General features: G+C 45.5%; 6 protein-coding genes across 6 annotated transcripts; 3 read left to right on the top strand and 3 right to left on the bottom strand.

Annotated features, from left to right (window-relative positions):
• The first annotated feature begins 168 nt into the window (after nucleotides 1-168).
• On the top strand, nucleotides 169-1,210 carry C8R40DRAFT_45360 (uncharacterized protein). The gene is made up of 5 exons (XM_046235106.1): nucleotides 169-212; nucleotides 270-676; nucleotides 751-919; nucleotides 969-1,058; nucleotides 1,117-1,210. Exons 2-4 carry the CDS (start codon nucleotides 306-308, stop codon nucleotides 1,029-1,031), a joined length of 603 nt encoding a protein of 200 aa, XP_046092563.1. The 5' UTR covers nucleotides 169-212; nucleotides 270-305; the 3' UTR covers nucleotides 1,032-1,058; nucleotides 1,117-1,210.
• A 988-nt stretch (nucleotides 1,211-2,198) lies between these two features.
• Nucleotides 2,199-3,645, top strand: C8R40DRAFT_1031535 (aryl-alcohol dehydrogenase; the record flags this gene model as incomplete). The annotated part of the gene is made up of 6 exons (XM_046223175.1): nucleotides 2,199-2,504; nucleotides 2,562-2,786; nucleotides 2,846-2,996; nucleotides 3,054-3,260; nucleotides 3,322-3,497; nucleotides 3,556-3,645. 6 exons carry the CDS (start codon nucleotides 2,199-2,201, stop codon nucleotides 3,643-3,645), a joined length of 1,155 nt encoding a protein of 384 aa, XP_046092564.1.
• On the bottom strand, nucleotides 3,527-5,902 carry C8R40DRAFT_45825 (sterol carrier protein 2). The gene is made up of 12 exons (XM_046235126.1): nucleotides 5,746-5,902; nucleotides 5,627-5,693; nucleotides 5,509-5,565; nucleotides 5,441-5,451; nucleotides 5,046-5,388; nucleotides 4,863-4,993; nucleotides 4,538-4,801; nucleotides 4,413-4,487; nucleotides 4,260-4,356; nucleotides 4,175-4,189; nucleotides 3,950-4,106; nucleotides 3,527-3,893 (listed from the first exon to the last, which is right to left on the bottom strand). The coding sequence occupies exons 1-12, from the start codon at nucleotides 5,800-5,802 to the stop codon at nucleotides 3,782-3,784; spliced, it is 1,386 nt and encodes a 461-aa protein (XP_046092565.1). The 5' UTR covers nucleotides 5,803-5,902; the 3' UTR covers nucleotides 3,527-3,781.
• A 276-nt stretch (nucleotides 5,903-6,178) lies between these two features.
• C8R40DRAFT_1157797 (anthranilate phosphoribosyltransferase, TrpD) lies at nucleotides 6,179-7,319 on the top strand (the record flags this gene model as incomplete). The annotated part of the gene is made up of 2 exons (XM_046229662.1): nucleotides 6,179-6,544; nucleotides 6,597-7,319. 2 exons carry the CDS (start codon nucleotides 6,179-6,181, stop codon nucleotides 7,317-7,319), a joined length of 1,089 nt encoding a protein of 362 aa, XP_046092566.1.
• A 669-nt stretch (nucleotides 7,320-7,988) lies between these two features.
• C8R40DRAFT_45965 (uncharacterized protein) lies at nucleotides 7,989-9,909 on the bottom strand. Its single transcript, XM_046235133.1, has 10 exons — nucleotides 9,534-9,909; nucleotides 9,435-9,470; nucleotides 9,299-9,362; nucleotides 9,227-9,248; nucleotides 9,074-9,107; nucleotides 8,951-9,002; nucleotides 8,813-8,889; nucleotides 8,649-8,747; nucleotides 8,494-8,594; nucleotides 7,989-8,436 (listed from the first exon to the last, which is right to left on the bottom strand). The coding sequence occupies exons 1-10, from the start codon at nucleotides 9,551-9,553 to the stop codon at nucleotides 8,168-8,170; spliced, it is 774 nt and encodes a 257-aa protein (XP_046092567.1). The 5' UTR covers nucleotides 9,554-9,909; the 3' UTR covers nucleotides 7,989-8,167.
• Nucleotides 9,910-10,330: 421 nt separating this feature from the next.
• Nucleotides 10,331-12,445, bottom strand: C8R40DRAFT_1164895 (major facilitator superfamily domain-containing protein; the record flags this gene model as incomplete). Its single annotated transcript, XM_046230583.1, has 13 exons — nucleotides 10,331-10,412; nucleotides 10,466-10,579; nucleotides 10,634-10,694; nucleotides 10,772-10,947; nucleotides 11,001-11,208; nucleotides 11,261-11,477; nucleotides 11,531-11,547; nucleotides 11,603-11,612; nucleotides 11,666-11,885; nucleotides 11,939-12,019; nucleotides 12,079-12,193; nucleotides 12,254-12,290; nucleotides 12,341-12,445. The coding sequence occupies 13 exons, from the start codon at nucleotides 12,443-12,445 to the stop codon at nucleotides 10,331-10,333; spliced, it is 1,443 nt and encodes a 480-aa protein (XP_046092568.1).
• Nucleotides 12,446-13,018: the final 573 nt, after the last annotated feature.

Raw genomic sequence — 13,018 nt, forward strand, 5'->3', positions numbered from 1 at the left:
GATTTTTCGGAACAATGGGCGCCTCGTCGTACTTACGTCAGACGCCTATAAATTCAACCAGCTCTACGCCAAACCTGCGCCAAACTAACTAAACTTGGTGTTACTTGTATTTAGTACATAATTTTCCAGAGTTTTCTCCTGGACCAATGTTGGCTTGAAATGGGCTCCCGGCGGTTAAATCAACTCTCCCTCTCTCTCACTTTATGCAAAATGTACGTCAAACGCTCTTTGAATCGATAGGAATCGATATATGAATGTTTCTCTTAAAGTTCTCGATATGTGGATTACGCTACTGCTGACTGCCAATGCCGACAGTACTAGGGAGACATGTTTACCTGCGGTTCTTAAAACTTGAAATTCTTAGGTATCTCATCTACCTTGAACCTCCTGGTGACATGCGTAGGCCATCATCCTTCGCCGCCGTCCGTACAATCATACAGGGCCATATCGCTCCCCCTTCACTCTTTTCACCTGGCGCCCTTCCAACGGTGCAGGCCGTGTTCGTCAAGCAAACTACATCTGTCCGGCGTCGGTTATTCGATGGCAGTTGTACATCAACGCGAGGCGGGCGCCGTGGGGCAGCAGGGGGCAGCGTGGTCTGGGCACAGATAGTCGCTCCACTTCAGTCTACTTCCGAATGCCTCCTATTCTCTTCTTACATATTTTCCAAAGTTTTGTAAGTTGCTCTTCTACTTTGGTCTAAAGTACTTTTTTCTTCTTTATTGAGTACGGGTGAGTACGACTAATCAGTGGGACTGGGACGGTATCGACCTTGAGGCTCTTCGATATCACCTGGTCTAGTGGCAAATATAACTTGGTTGGCATGGAGAACCTCAGGGGTTCAACGAGGCCAAATGTCAAAAAAAAAACACTCGAGCTCCAATTTCAAATTTCTTCCTATCTTTCCGTCATCGATGAGGTCAGTTCCTAAAACTTACAAGACGGACGTGTGCTCACTACTGTTTTAGGGCCTAAACATCGTATTTATATCAAGCGAAGACGATACTCTGATATACCCCCCTTTCCTCTAGCCCGTCATGTCCACTTCCACCTTGATGGTAAGCCTAGTATATATATCATCTCTCTGCGCCTCAATAATACCCATGTCTAACCTAGGCCCACCCAAATCCTTCGATTCTCGTCGTGAGCCCGGACACTCGAAAAACGTCTGTCATATACCTACCAGTATCGGAAAATGTGGTGCCTGCACCCAAACCATCAAAGTTCGATTGTACGCACAGTCTTGATCTTTACTATGCACATATCCAGTTGAGCAATCCATGATCAGACTTTGATCCAACTGGCAATTACCATGAGCCGGAAATTCTACAAGAACGAGCTGCATTGTAAGATGTTTTGTATCGAGCTAGTGGTTCTCCCTTGCTGATTTCTTCTTCCACAGAGAGCGTATCGTGCATGCATTCTCCAGGAGGCGCGACGAGTAATGACTCGGAGACCATCATACCACAAACGTCTCATCGTTGGCGAGCATATCTTTTCAATCAGACATTTCGCCTCGGAATTTCTGTTACCGTCTGATGTTCATATGATTTTCATGATTTTCTATCATTCTACTAGCTTCTCAATCGTGTATTTTTGCCATCGGTATATCCCTCGCATCTGTATATCGCTTTCAAACTACATATGTATACATATCTTGTAATTTATCTGTACCACCACAAATGTGCTTAGATCTTCTTCGATTACAAAATTGAACTACCTATGTAGGTGAACTGGAGGTGATGTTGCCTCCGAGTCTTAGCGCGTTTCTCCCTGTTCAGTTCAACTTCAGAGGTTTGGTTAAGACTACTACGGGATACGATCTTCAGCTCCTCTCTACTACGTACACGGAGGCTGCCCAAAAGTGTATACATAGTTTGGTTTTTGTGGGTGCTGACAGGCCTGATGAAATGATTCGTCGGTGGGTAATTCGGGGACGGCTTCAATGCTTGATGATCCGAGAACAATTAACGTACAAATTCACTTGCAATCATGATGCTTTCTACTACACAGACTTGAACAAGGTTCGATTCCTTGCCTCGTGCGGGCGCCCGACGCATATCATGATGCTTCATCGAAGTGGGCGTAGGTGGGTGCATATCCATAGTTGCTGAAATATAAAAACTAGACATCCCGGTTTGTACCAATACTCATTCCTACTATTGCAGATATCTCGACTTGAATAATTGAAATCTCTCATGTCTCTCTTCCAGCCTGCTCCTCCTCCACCCACCAAGCTCGGTGTTCTCCGCGTGCTCTCTCCCAATGCAGGCGTGCACGTTTCACCTATCTGCCTTGGCGGAATGAGCATTGGAGACAAATGGAGTGATTTATTCGGTTCTATGGATAAAGACTCGAGCTTCAAGCTTCTCGACGCTTATTATGACATGGGGGGAAACTTCATCGATACCGCAAACAACTACCAAGACGAAAGTTCTGAGCAATTCCTCGGTGAGTGGATGGAAAAGCGCGGGATACGAGATCAAATTGTTCTTGCCACAAAAGTAGGCCATCATCTTTCGACCCCGTTTCTTCAAATAAATTCAAACTATCGGTAATAGTACACTACAAATTTCAAACGCGGAAACGAATCAATCGCACAGAAAGCGAATTATACAGGAAATAATGTAAAGTCAATGCACATCAGCATTGAAGCCAGCTTGAAGAAGCTCCGAACGTCCTATATCGACTTGTTATACGTGCATTGGTGGGATTATGATACATCCGTCAAAGAAGTCATGGACGGATTGCATTCCCTCGTGATGCAAGGGAAAGTGCTTTATCTGGTGATTTCTGCTGGTTTTCGCTTTAGAACAGACGACATCTGACGAAAAACAACTTCCAGGGAATATCCGATACCCCTGCCTGGATAGTATCCCAAGCTAATGAATACGCTCGAAGCAATGGCAAAACCCCATTCGTTGTCTACCAAGGGCTTTGGAACATCCTTGACCGTTCCTTCGAGCGTGATATCATTCCCATGGCTCGTTCCTTAGGTACGTAGGTTTGAAATTACAACTTTATACATTGTTGAATCTGATGTCTGGTTCAAGGTTTGGCTCTCGCCCCTTGGGGCGTTTTGGGTCAAGGAAAACTACGCACCGACGCGGAAGAACAACGGCGGAAGGAGAGCGGGGAGAATGGACGCACCGATGCGATTCTTGGCCCGAGTTGGCAAAGGAATGAAGCCGAGACAAAAGTATCTCGTGCTCTGGAAAAAGTGGCTGGTGAGCTTGGATTGGGCAGTAATATTGGTGCCGGTAGGTCCAATCTGTACGATCTTGGTTGTTCCTCAGTTGAGAAACTGCCCACCTTACCCAGTTGCAATTGCGTATGTATTGCAGAAGACCCCTTACGTTTTCCCAATCATCGGAGGGCGAAAGATTGAACATCTTCAAGAAAACATCAAGGCACTCGGAATTTCCCTTAGCGTGGAACAAGTTCAATTCCTGGAGAGCATTGTTCCCTTCGACCCCGGATTTCCTCATAATCTACTTGTCAGTGTGCTCTTTATCGATTCTGCAGATACAATATGAACTAAACCATTGACTGAAGGGCGATGGAAGCAAACCGTTCCTCGGGATGCTGAACGCAATGTCATACAAGAAAGTCCCAGTTCAACAGCCCATCAAACCCACTGATTGACAGAGCCAGGCAATTCTTTCGAATATGATATAGCTGAGAGCTGAATCCTTCAATGCAAGAACTACTGCGACTACAGATACATAACACAATCATAGTACATATATAAAGCTGATATTTGCCAGCAGAAAATGTTTAATCAAAGCTTGGCATGCTGCATGAGATAGGGAGAGGTTTCCTTTACCGATTTGACCTTGTCAACATCTTTCATAGTAATTGGATGGCATTGGTGAGCATGGTTGTACCCAAGCCTGATTGCCAGCTCCATTAGGGTACCGTTCACACATTGGAAATTTCGGATACTCACCTATCACGCCCATCCTTGCCCCCTTCTTTGTAAAATTCGGGCCGTCTCAGGAGCGAAACAACGACAGCACCACCTAGGCCGACATTGTGAACTAGGCCGTACTTGCCTCGCTTGTCATTGGTGTCAAACAGGCCAGGAGCTTGCATTGGTCCCGCCCCTATTGTGTATGATAGTGGATGTTTGAGTTATTGAAGAACATATGAATTGAACGTTCGAGATACCCACAGTTCCGCAGTTGCACTAGAAGAGTGAAGGGTACAATTAAATTTGGAGTGCGATAGGAAAAGAAGGAATCCAAAATGTAACCCACTCATGATGTAGAAATGCATGCCAAGGCCTGTAGCGCCCAGCGGATGACCTTTGGCCTCCAGCCCTCCAGAAGGGTTAATAACGTATTTTCCACCATACTGGAAAGTAGACGTGATTCATGAGTAATTCTTGGGTGTCCGTCAGAAACACCCACCGTGTTGTCCCCGCGCTCGACCATCTTGTGAGCCTCATCAGGACCACACAGACCCAGCGCCGGATACATGATCAACTGCAAATGTGAATCATAAGATGTACGGAAACGCAATCCAGACGACTAACCTCATTGGCAGAGAAACAATCATGGAGTTCGACAACACCTACTTGGTCTCTGCCTTCACCTTCCTTAAATCCGGCGTCTTTGAACACTTGATCGGCACAGTTCTTGGACATAGTATATCCAACAACTTCCATCGCGCTGTTGGATTCATAGGCCAAAGGATTGTCTGTAGTCAATGCTTGGGCAACAATTTCAATAGCTTGATTCTCGAGACCGTGAGCATGGACAAAATCCTCTGAAGCTACAATACAGCAAGCGGCGCCGTCCTGTAAGTACAAGAAATGAGTTTCTCAATTTAATAATGATTAGACCGAAAAGTAGTTTCACCGAAGTTGGACTACACATAAACTTTGTAAGCTCGTTTGTAATCTTGGGAGCTTTTAAGACCTGTTCTACGCTCCATCCATCACGAAATTGTGAGTACGGATTGTTGACCGAGTGTTTGTGATTCTTTGAAGCTTGGCGTAGCATATCAGGTACTGCCAGCTCAAAAACGGCGAAACAACAAACCAATTCGAGCTAGATGCTCAATATTTCCTCCATACTTTTGGAAATATTCTTGGGCACCATCCGCAAACATCCTGGGGGCACCGGGACCATGGTTCAAGCCTAAACCAGCGATCTCAACCTCTTCCATTTTTTGGTTAAGAAGAGCTGTTGGAGAAGGTCGGTCAGGCCAGTTTGTACCAAGGCTTCCGGGTTTCATGCGTTCGAAGCCAAGAGCAAGAGCAACTTCAGCTTGACCAAATTTGACAGCATTGTTTGCTGTGTAAAGAGCAGTGGACCCAGTTGAGCAGTTGTTGTTCACGTTGGTAATTGGTATCCCGGTGAGACCAAGGTTGTACAGGGCACGCTAGAACAAATCGGTATTATTCAAACCGCCAACAACTTGAGGAGTGGCTAACCTGTCCACAGGCTACAAAGAGGGATAAATATCCGACACACATTAGATGAACGACCATTACATGCTTACTTGAATCTCCGTAGCAATACCCAACTACTGCTGTCTCAATGGTATCATAAGTAATGCCTGTATAGTAGTATATCATTGAGCAGGTTTTTACAATTCTGGAAACATGGATGAATTGTACCAGCATCAAGTAAGGCTTTGGTAGCAGCCTCTAAGCCCATATCTTCTGTAGTCCTGGTTGCTCTCGGCTACTGAGAATTCTTCATGCCTGTAATCCTCGTCGAAAGCGAACACGCTTGCCTTAATGAAAGCGGTACATCCGCCACCAATTAAGAATGTTCGTCTTCCTTTTGCCATCGTTGAGGTTTTGAGATTGTGAAGCTTGAACTTGTAGGAAGAAAAGGAAGCCGAGTAACCGTTGAATTCCCAGTCTTCATAGAGAGTCAGGATAGTGAAATGCGGGGAAAATGATTGCCGTTTGCCGGTGAAAGACTTGCGCTCCTCGCCCACTTGACAAAGAATCTGCTATATGTACCTTGCACATCTTAACGCAAATACTGCATTGAATCTACACTAGGCTTAAATCCAGCTCTAGTCAGGCCTCAGCTGTGGATGTTTGATGTGAAGAGAATTCATGGCGAATTTTTCGATTTTCGATTTTCTGACTCGAACGACATATAACTCCCACAAGTAAACAGTGCAAATGCTTCCTTGATTCTTTCTTCAATATCTCATGGGGGACTACACTTCCGAATCGTTCAAACCGCTCCTTAAAAGACTAGTGGAAACACCGGAATACTTCACCTCTGATGATCTCAGAGTTGCTCTAAACCATCTTTTCACGCCTAACACTCTTTTGGCAGAACAAATCGGAGCGTTTCTGACTGCTCTACATCTCCACCGAGTCGAACGACGTCCAGAATCATTGGCGGCCGCGGCCGCGATCCTCAGAGAACGATCTCTGAAAGCCGTTGTACAGGACGCGGAGAATGATTTTGTAGTTGATATCGTTGGAACTGGAGGCGATGGGCACAATCTATTCAATGTCAGTACTGCTGCTGCTGTTGTAGCTGCTGGTGCAGGTGCTAGGGTGATCAAAGTTTGTAAATCTCTTTCTTTTGGGCCGTCCTGATTGATCAGATTGCTTCCAGCATGGAAGTCGAGCGTCGACGTCCTCATCAGGCTCAGCTGACCTTCTACAAGCACTGGATTGTCTTTTCGTTGCACCATCGCCGGGGATTCCCATGCCGATTCCCCGAGTTCCATTCACATTCATCCTTGCTCCTCACTATCACCCAGCATTGGCGTTCCTCGCCCCTTACCGGAAAGCCCTTCCCTTCCGAACTATGTTCAACATCCTTGGTCCCCTGATCAATCCTGCCGGCCCAAAGGGCATGGTGTTAGGCATCGCTGAGCCAGAGCTTGGTGCACCCTTTGCCCAGTCTCTCCGAGATGGAGGCGTGGAACGAGCACTGGTTGTATGTGGTCAGGAACGGTTAGACGAGATCAGCTGTGCGGGTCTAACTTGGGCCTGGGAGCTCAAAGACGGAAAAATCTCAGAGTTGACTTTGCAACCAGCCCTCTTTGGTCTGAACTCACACCCGTTGTCATCTGTCGCGGGTGGAAAACCAGAGGAAAATGCGGCAACTTTCAAAACGCTACTGACTTCCGGAACAGACATCCCTGCGAGGCTAAAGCCTGTCTTGGACTTCGTTTGCATGAATGCTTCTGCACTGTTGGTTGTCGCAGGCGTAGCGGCAGATTACAAGGAAGGTACGAGGTTGGCACTGGAGAGTATTACAAACGGCAACGCTTGGGCGGCCCTGGAGACATTCAGAGAATCAGGAAAGCAGGCTTCGTCACCAAATAACTAGAACCTTCTTCATGCGTGTTTATGCTTTTAGCCATACATTTGCTTTCAACCAGGTCAGTGATACAACATACGGGGAAAACTTCCAGGTCAATCTTCCGTTGCCATCACATACATACTTTGTATTTCGATGAAATGATTTTCACTCCCATGAAAGAAATATTGTTTCACAGGTTAGGGCCTTTTCGCTATCTCCCTGTGAGGACCAGGGTGGACCCCGTCTCTGGACGGAGTATATTGTCTAGCTGCGAGTGATAAATGGATGAGAAGTCACCTTTCCAGATGCAGACATGGAGTCCAAGTCCAAACGTAAGTCGTTTCGATGATACCCTATGATACCCATCCATTTTCACTTGTGTTCCATCGAACATATAGGTATATTCCTGGTTAGGCACCCACCATGTGTGATAAGGTTTCGCCCTTCCGCCCCAAAATCGACTTCAGAGAAACCACACGATGGTCAAATTCGACGAAATTCGACCTTCGGTACCGCATGTACGGTAAACCCTAATAAGTAGGGGGATATTTATATCCTTTTACAAGCGTGTGTCCGCACAAGCAGCGCATGCGTGTTGTGCAATGCATGAAAGTAATTCGACAGTCCCATGATAGCCAAGAAAATCCATGGTGCAAAGATAACTATGTTGCAGGGAGGTATTCAATTGAAGATGTATGTCTAATGAAAGACTTCGGATGAGATTTTTGTGGCCGGGAAAAGCCAGAAGAATCTACTTCCGAATGAGGGTCGATTTTCGAAGAGGTAAGAATCTGGAGCTGGGAAATGAATCGACGATAATGAGATACAACAACACAGCTGAGAGCCCGATACTCACATCCTGGATCGAATTCGTCTCATCGATGGTCGATAATTCCACTGGAACAGTAAAGGATCGGGCAATCTCTGAACATGAAAGTTAATTTACTTCGCAGGATACAATGGAAATGAGAAAGCCTACGTGCTGCCCCAAAGACAATCGAGTGCGACCTTGACCTCGATTGTCTCTGCTCACTGCCGCCTGCGGCAGCGCTCGCATGGGCCATTGGCTTCCTCAAGGAGATATAATTTATGAGTATAGTCAATGTGTAAAGCCTCCCTAGTATATCGAATATCACAGTGAATGCTAAAAGTAGTGGAAAGGTTTAGGAAAGTATTCCCTCGCACGAATGGTGAAACTCACGCTCAAGGTTATGCGTCACAAGCAGTGAAACCATGATGATTGTGAACACCGAGGTGGTAGAACCACAGGCGACAGACTGTATCGATATACGTCGGAGTAAGCTGTACTCATAGTTAGTGGCGTATAAGATAGAATAACGAAGTAGATATCATCACCTCTGGGTCGCCGTATATGTCGTTTTAATTGTTCGCATAGTATGGAACATGATGACAGCGATAAGAAGGTCGGTGGCTGCACATAATGTAGCAGCAATACTAAAAGCATTTCGCGAGAAAATAGTCAGTCAAACAAAATAAACTGTATGACAATCGAGCGTCACATTGTAAGATTAAGCCCGGATTGCGAAACGACTGGGTCTCGTATCAATCCAATGCCCAACACCCAAGCAAATGCAACCTAAATAGAATTGTTAGTTACTTCAAGATCATCTAGATATTTGGCGAGATGGTGTCATTACATGCGAAGCCGTTATCGTAGAGATCAATAAAGTGATGAATTTGTTGTGCGTGCTGGATATTGAAAAGGATGGCACAGGGATAGCACGTAAGTCAAGGTTTGAAAAAAAAGTCATTATACGCACATTCGCCAGTAACGATAAGTGAAAAAAACTTGTTCTACCAGAGCGGCATGGTAGGTACATAAGATCGTGGCCGGCAGTGTCCAAGGTTGAGTGTTAGATGTTAGAGCTGATTGGATTTTGAGCACTTTTCTAGAATCAAACTTCGAAGGTTACCTCCCGGTTCCAAAATCAGATACTAAAATCCAAATAAGTTTACTGGCATGGCTTTATATCTAAAAATCGCACCAGATACACATTATAGCACACAACTCCCGTGCACACCGTGTCAATACACAGAGAAATGGCCAAACTCCACCGAAAGAAAGCATTGGGACGCGAATTAAGGAGATAGAAACCACCCAGGACGACTTCTGTGCCATACAGAATCATATTAACCCAGGAACCAGCCAGCAGGGAGCTGTAAACGGTGTTGAGTTCTCTGCATTCTCTGCAACATTAAGATGAGTCCAATAGAACGCACGAGGGTGTGAGGTTAGACATTGTTCATGAGGGCGGAAGGAAGAAAGAAGGGCGAAAGAAGGGCAGGGAAGAGCTGTATAAGACGATATGTCTTCATTGAAAGTTCTCCGACGTATCGTGTTGGGCGAACCCTTACTGGAAATGTGATAGCCGGTCGCTGCAACGCCGTGTGGCGCCGAGCGCGCCATTGCCTGCCGTTTACCGAAATTGGAAGATCTTGCAGAAGTTCGCAAGTCAAAAACTTAAAGCTTTCACAAGTCCGGGGGAATCCCCATAGCATTCAGCTTCTTCAGGACTCCGAATCTCACAATGCTCGACGACTATTCATACACATACTATTTAGCCCGAATGTCGGTTTGTAAATCGATGCAGCCAAGGCTGGTCTAAAAGTCACAGTGGCGACGGTGGTCCTAGATTCTTAGATTGTTGCCGTCCCGACAGTTACATAATGAAGAACATACAAGGCTTCAACCTCGAATCCTCGATAGCATGTATGGCATGAGATGACATGCCATGTCAATTTGTTTGACGCGAATACAAAATTATTTTTGTCAAATGAGTTTCTTCAAAGTCAAAGATAGGGTCTGATAAGGGAGCCAGACTGAAAGATCATCACGGTGTTCTAGCTTTGTTCATTGTTCATAACACCATCAAATAGCCCGTGAAATCGAGTGTATATGTAGTTTGAACAGTGCTAGGCTACAAAAGGCAGACAATAAGTATGTAAGGTATTAAGCTTGAAGGTTCGTATCAAAGAAACATTCATTCGTAGAAGAAACGTCAAGCCGAATCTCGTCGTTAAGCAGTCGCAGCAGCAAGTTGTTCTTCTTTCTTTACCTGCTCAACATCACGAATATGGCCTTTGCTGTCCATGCGCACACTAAAAACAGGGTTGTCAGGATCTGTGATACTGAGGAGAACAAAAAAACATACAGAGTCTCATCAGCAAGATCAGTATGGTTCTTAACCCGAAGATGAATCATAGGTAGGGCAAAAAGAAGTCCTGAAACGAGAAGGACCCAGGTTGAAATAAAGAGATTCATGAACCTGGATCATACATCAGCGTACAGGAAGACAGCATCATCAATGGAGTTGGCGTACGGAGTCTTGACCGCATCGGCACGCCAGACACCGGCTGCTCCAGCAGACTGGAGGGATTTATCTATTGGGGGCGGGCGAGGTCGCGTGGGTAATATCAGTAACCATCAAACCATCTTAATGCCGAGAAACTCCACGTACAAAATCCAACCATGATAGCCAATTTACCAGCGTCGTTAGATATGGCACCCATGAGCCAGTAGGTGGTTGTCTGCCACATCGAGTCCAAGAACCCAAAGAGGATGTAGAGAAAAACCCTTCCGATAAATCGTTTGTTATGGATATCAATGTCGCTTGGACCGGGACGGACATATTGGCTTTGTCGAGCGTTAGAATACGGATGGTCAAATAAATTGGAATAGTGACGCACATTTGGTAGAAGTACGCCCATATGTGTGTAATGAATATTAATATCATCAGAGCAGCCCAGCCACTAAAGGCACGAGCACGACGTGAAAGCTTGCTATCAAGAAGGAAACTGATTCCAATAGAACCAAAGATCTGGGACGTCCAGTACAGGAAACTGTTCAGCGAACGACCTCGGAGGTCGAATAATGCAGCATTGAAATCATTCCATTCTGTCCATGTTGAGGTCAGTTTTTTATTTGCAAATTCACAGAAGGAACTCACGCCATGTGTAAAACCAGTTGGATGTGAAGAACATCGGGAAGAGAAGGAGAATCATAGGATCTGTCTTTAAAGTGACCCAAAGACCTAGAAACTGTGTCTTCCATGAAGGGTGAAGAGGTATGATGACCTTGGCGCCGTCCGAACGAATGACCTTCTTAGGGTCAGCCATAAGCATCGGGATACAGATACCTATAGCAGTCAATACGATGAAAGCAATCTACAAGACAGTCAGTGATCGGTTCGGAGACGTCAAGAGAAATGGACTCGTACATAGGTGCTGTTTCCCACTTTCAAACACAATAAATTGAGAAGCAGAAAATATCTTGAATTATCTTAACTCACCAGTTCCTGCCTATACATCCGTATGTTAGTAACAGAATAAGGTATGCGATTGGAAGAGTGTACCGTATTATTGAAGTTGGTACCAAGAGCAACTGCTGAACCAACAACACCTCCCAAGTTGAAGATCGCCCAGAAAATAGCAATGTATTTTCCCTTCTCAGCCTCAGTTGGGTACGCTAGCATGAGAGATCCCTGTGCTGCCCATAACAAACCCGCACAAATTCCGAGTATAGCGCCAGCTGCGACCACAAATGCGCCTGAATGTGGGTGGATATTCAATGAGCTAAACAATAAGTTGACAAGTGTTCGTGGATTTCAATCAGAAACGAATCATACAGATAGGAACCAATGTAAAGACAATATCCGAGTGTTCCGATTTGCAACGTCATTTTAGATCCCAATTTATTATTGATAGAACTGAGCGAAGACAGGAAGGTGAGATAGATGCCTATATGTCTATTTTTAAGGATGCATACCCGGCGAAGAAGCCCACAGCAGCAAACGTGGAGTATGTTGCGACGTTGGCATTTGCGCTCGTAGTAGGATCCAATTGACCGCCACCGCCCAAACCGTTGACAGCATTGAACAACCCTTAAAATGAACGGGAAGATGAACAAATGAATACCGCAATCGTTCGGCACAAGACCTCACCAGGACCCATGAAGCACACAAATCCAAGCATGACAATCTGCAAGCAATCGGACCAGAGACACCGATGAAGATCAATAAAAAATTCACCTGTGTTAAAGGGTGATAGTATGTGCCTTTCCAACCGGTACGCTGTTCATGCATGACAGCCTCAGCACCATCCTCACTGCCAGCTTTCTCGTCGTGAAAGGACATATCGGTCAAGGCTTGAAGCTAGAGCACTTCTTGGCTTGGAGAAGGGTACCGAGAAAAGGGCGAGAACCTACGAAGCTAGCATCGGATTCAGTACTTATAAAAACTCAACTCTGGATGGATCAATCAACCACGAAGGGAAGTAGGCCCCGTGGCACCCCAATAGCGCGTGCTCTAGATCTAATGTATACGTATTCATCTGCTTATCGGCATTTAAAGAACCGATTTACTTTTGACAGAGTTCCATAGTAGACCGTCAAATTGCGTTCTGAAACGAGTATGACGCTAGCGGCTTGTTACTGGATTTTTTTGCCCATCCGGAATTCCTTGACCGTCAGCGGGATAAAGGACAAGGCTGAGGAGGGATGAGCAGGCCGAAAATCGATGGAAGGCAATGGTCCGGAGATGGAGAAGAACATATGGCTTGAGCGGGACCCCATCACAACAACGTAATAGATTATTCAATCAGTTGAACTTTTTCTAGTTCCTTCTGAATTTCGAGTATATCGAAGCGTACGATCTCTTTCTCCGGGTCCCGACATTATCCAGCTTGCGTTCTTCCTCGTCCAACATCGC

The sequence above is a fragment of the Lentinula edodes genome, assembly GCF_021015755.1.
Source record: "Lentinula edodes strain Le(Bin) 0899 ss11 chromosome Unknown C8R40scaffold_1, whole genome shotgun sequence".
Classification (NCBI taxonomy): Eukaryota; Fungi; Basidiomycota; class Agaricomycetes; order Agaricales; family Omphalotaceae; genus Lentinula; species Lentinula edodes.

Bases quoted from the DNA above. Each gene is read 5' to 3' on its own strand.
- C8R40DRAFT_45825 (XM_046235126.1), bottom strand. From the start codon at position 5,802: ATGGCAAAAGGAAGACGAACATTCTTAATTGGTGGCGGATGTACCGCT. The intron at 5,694-5,745 runs GCAAGCGTGTTC...AATTCTCAGTAG, and splicing joins GATGTACCGCTTTCATTAAG to CCGAGAGCAACCAGGACTAC. The intron at 4,488-4,537 runs GTTAGTCGTCTG...TCACATTTGCAG, and splicing joins ATTGTTTCTCTGCCAATGAG to TTGATCATGTATCCGGCGCT.
- C8R40DRAFT_45360 (XM_046235106.1), top strand. From the start codon at position 306: ATGCCGACAGTACTAGGGAGACATGTTTACCTGCGGTTCTTAAAACTT. The intron at 677-750 runs GTAAGTTGCTCT...ACGACTAATCAG, and splicing joins TACATATTTTCCAAAGTTTT to TGGGACTGGGACGGTATCGA. The intron at 920-968 runs GTCAGTTCCTAA...CTACTGTTTTAG, and splicing joins ATCTTTCCGTCATCGATGAG to GGCCTAAACATCGTATTTAT.
- C8R40DRAFT_45965 (XM_046235133.1), bottom strand. From the start codon at position 9,553: ATGTCTAACCTCACACCCTC. The intron at 9,003-9,073 runs GTGCGTATAATG...TTCAATATCCAG, and splicing joins ACTTATCGTTACTGGCGAAT to CACGCACAACAAATTCATCA. The intron at 8,595-8,648 runs GTGATGATATCT...CTATGAGTACAG, and splicing joins ACATATACGGCGACCCAGAG to CTTACTCCGACGTATATCGA.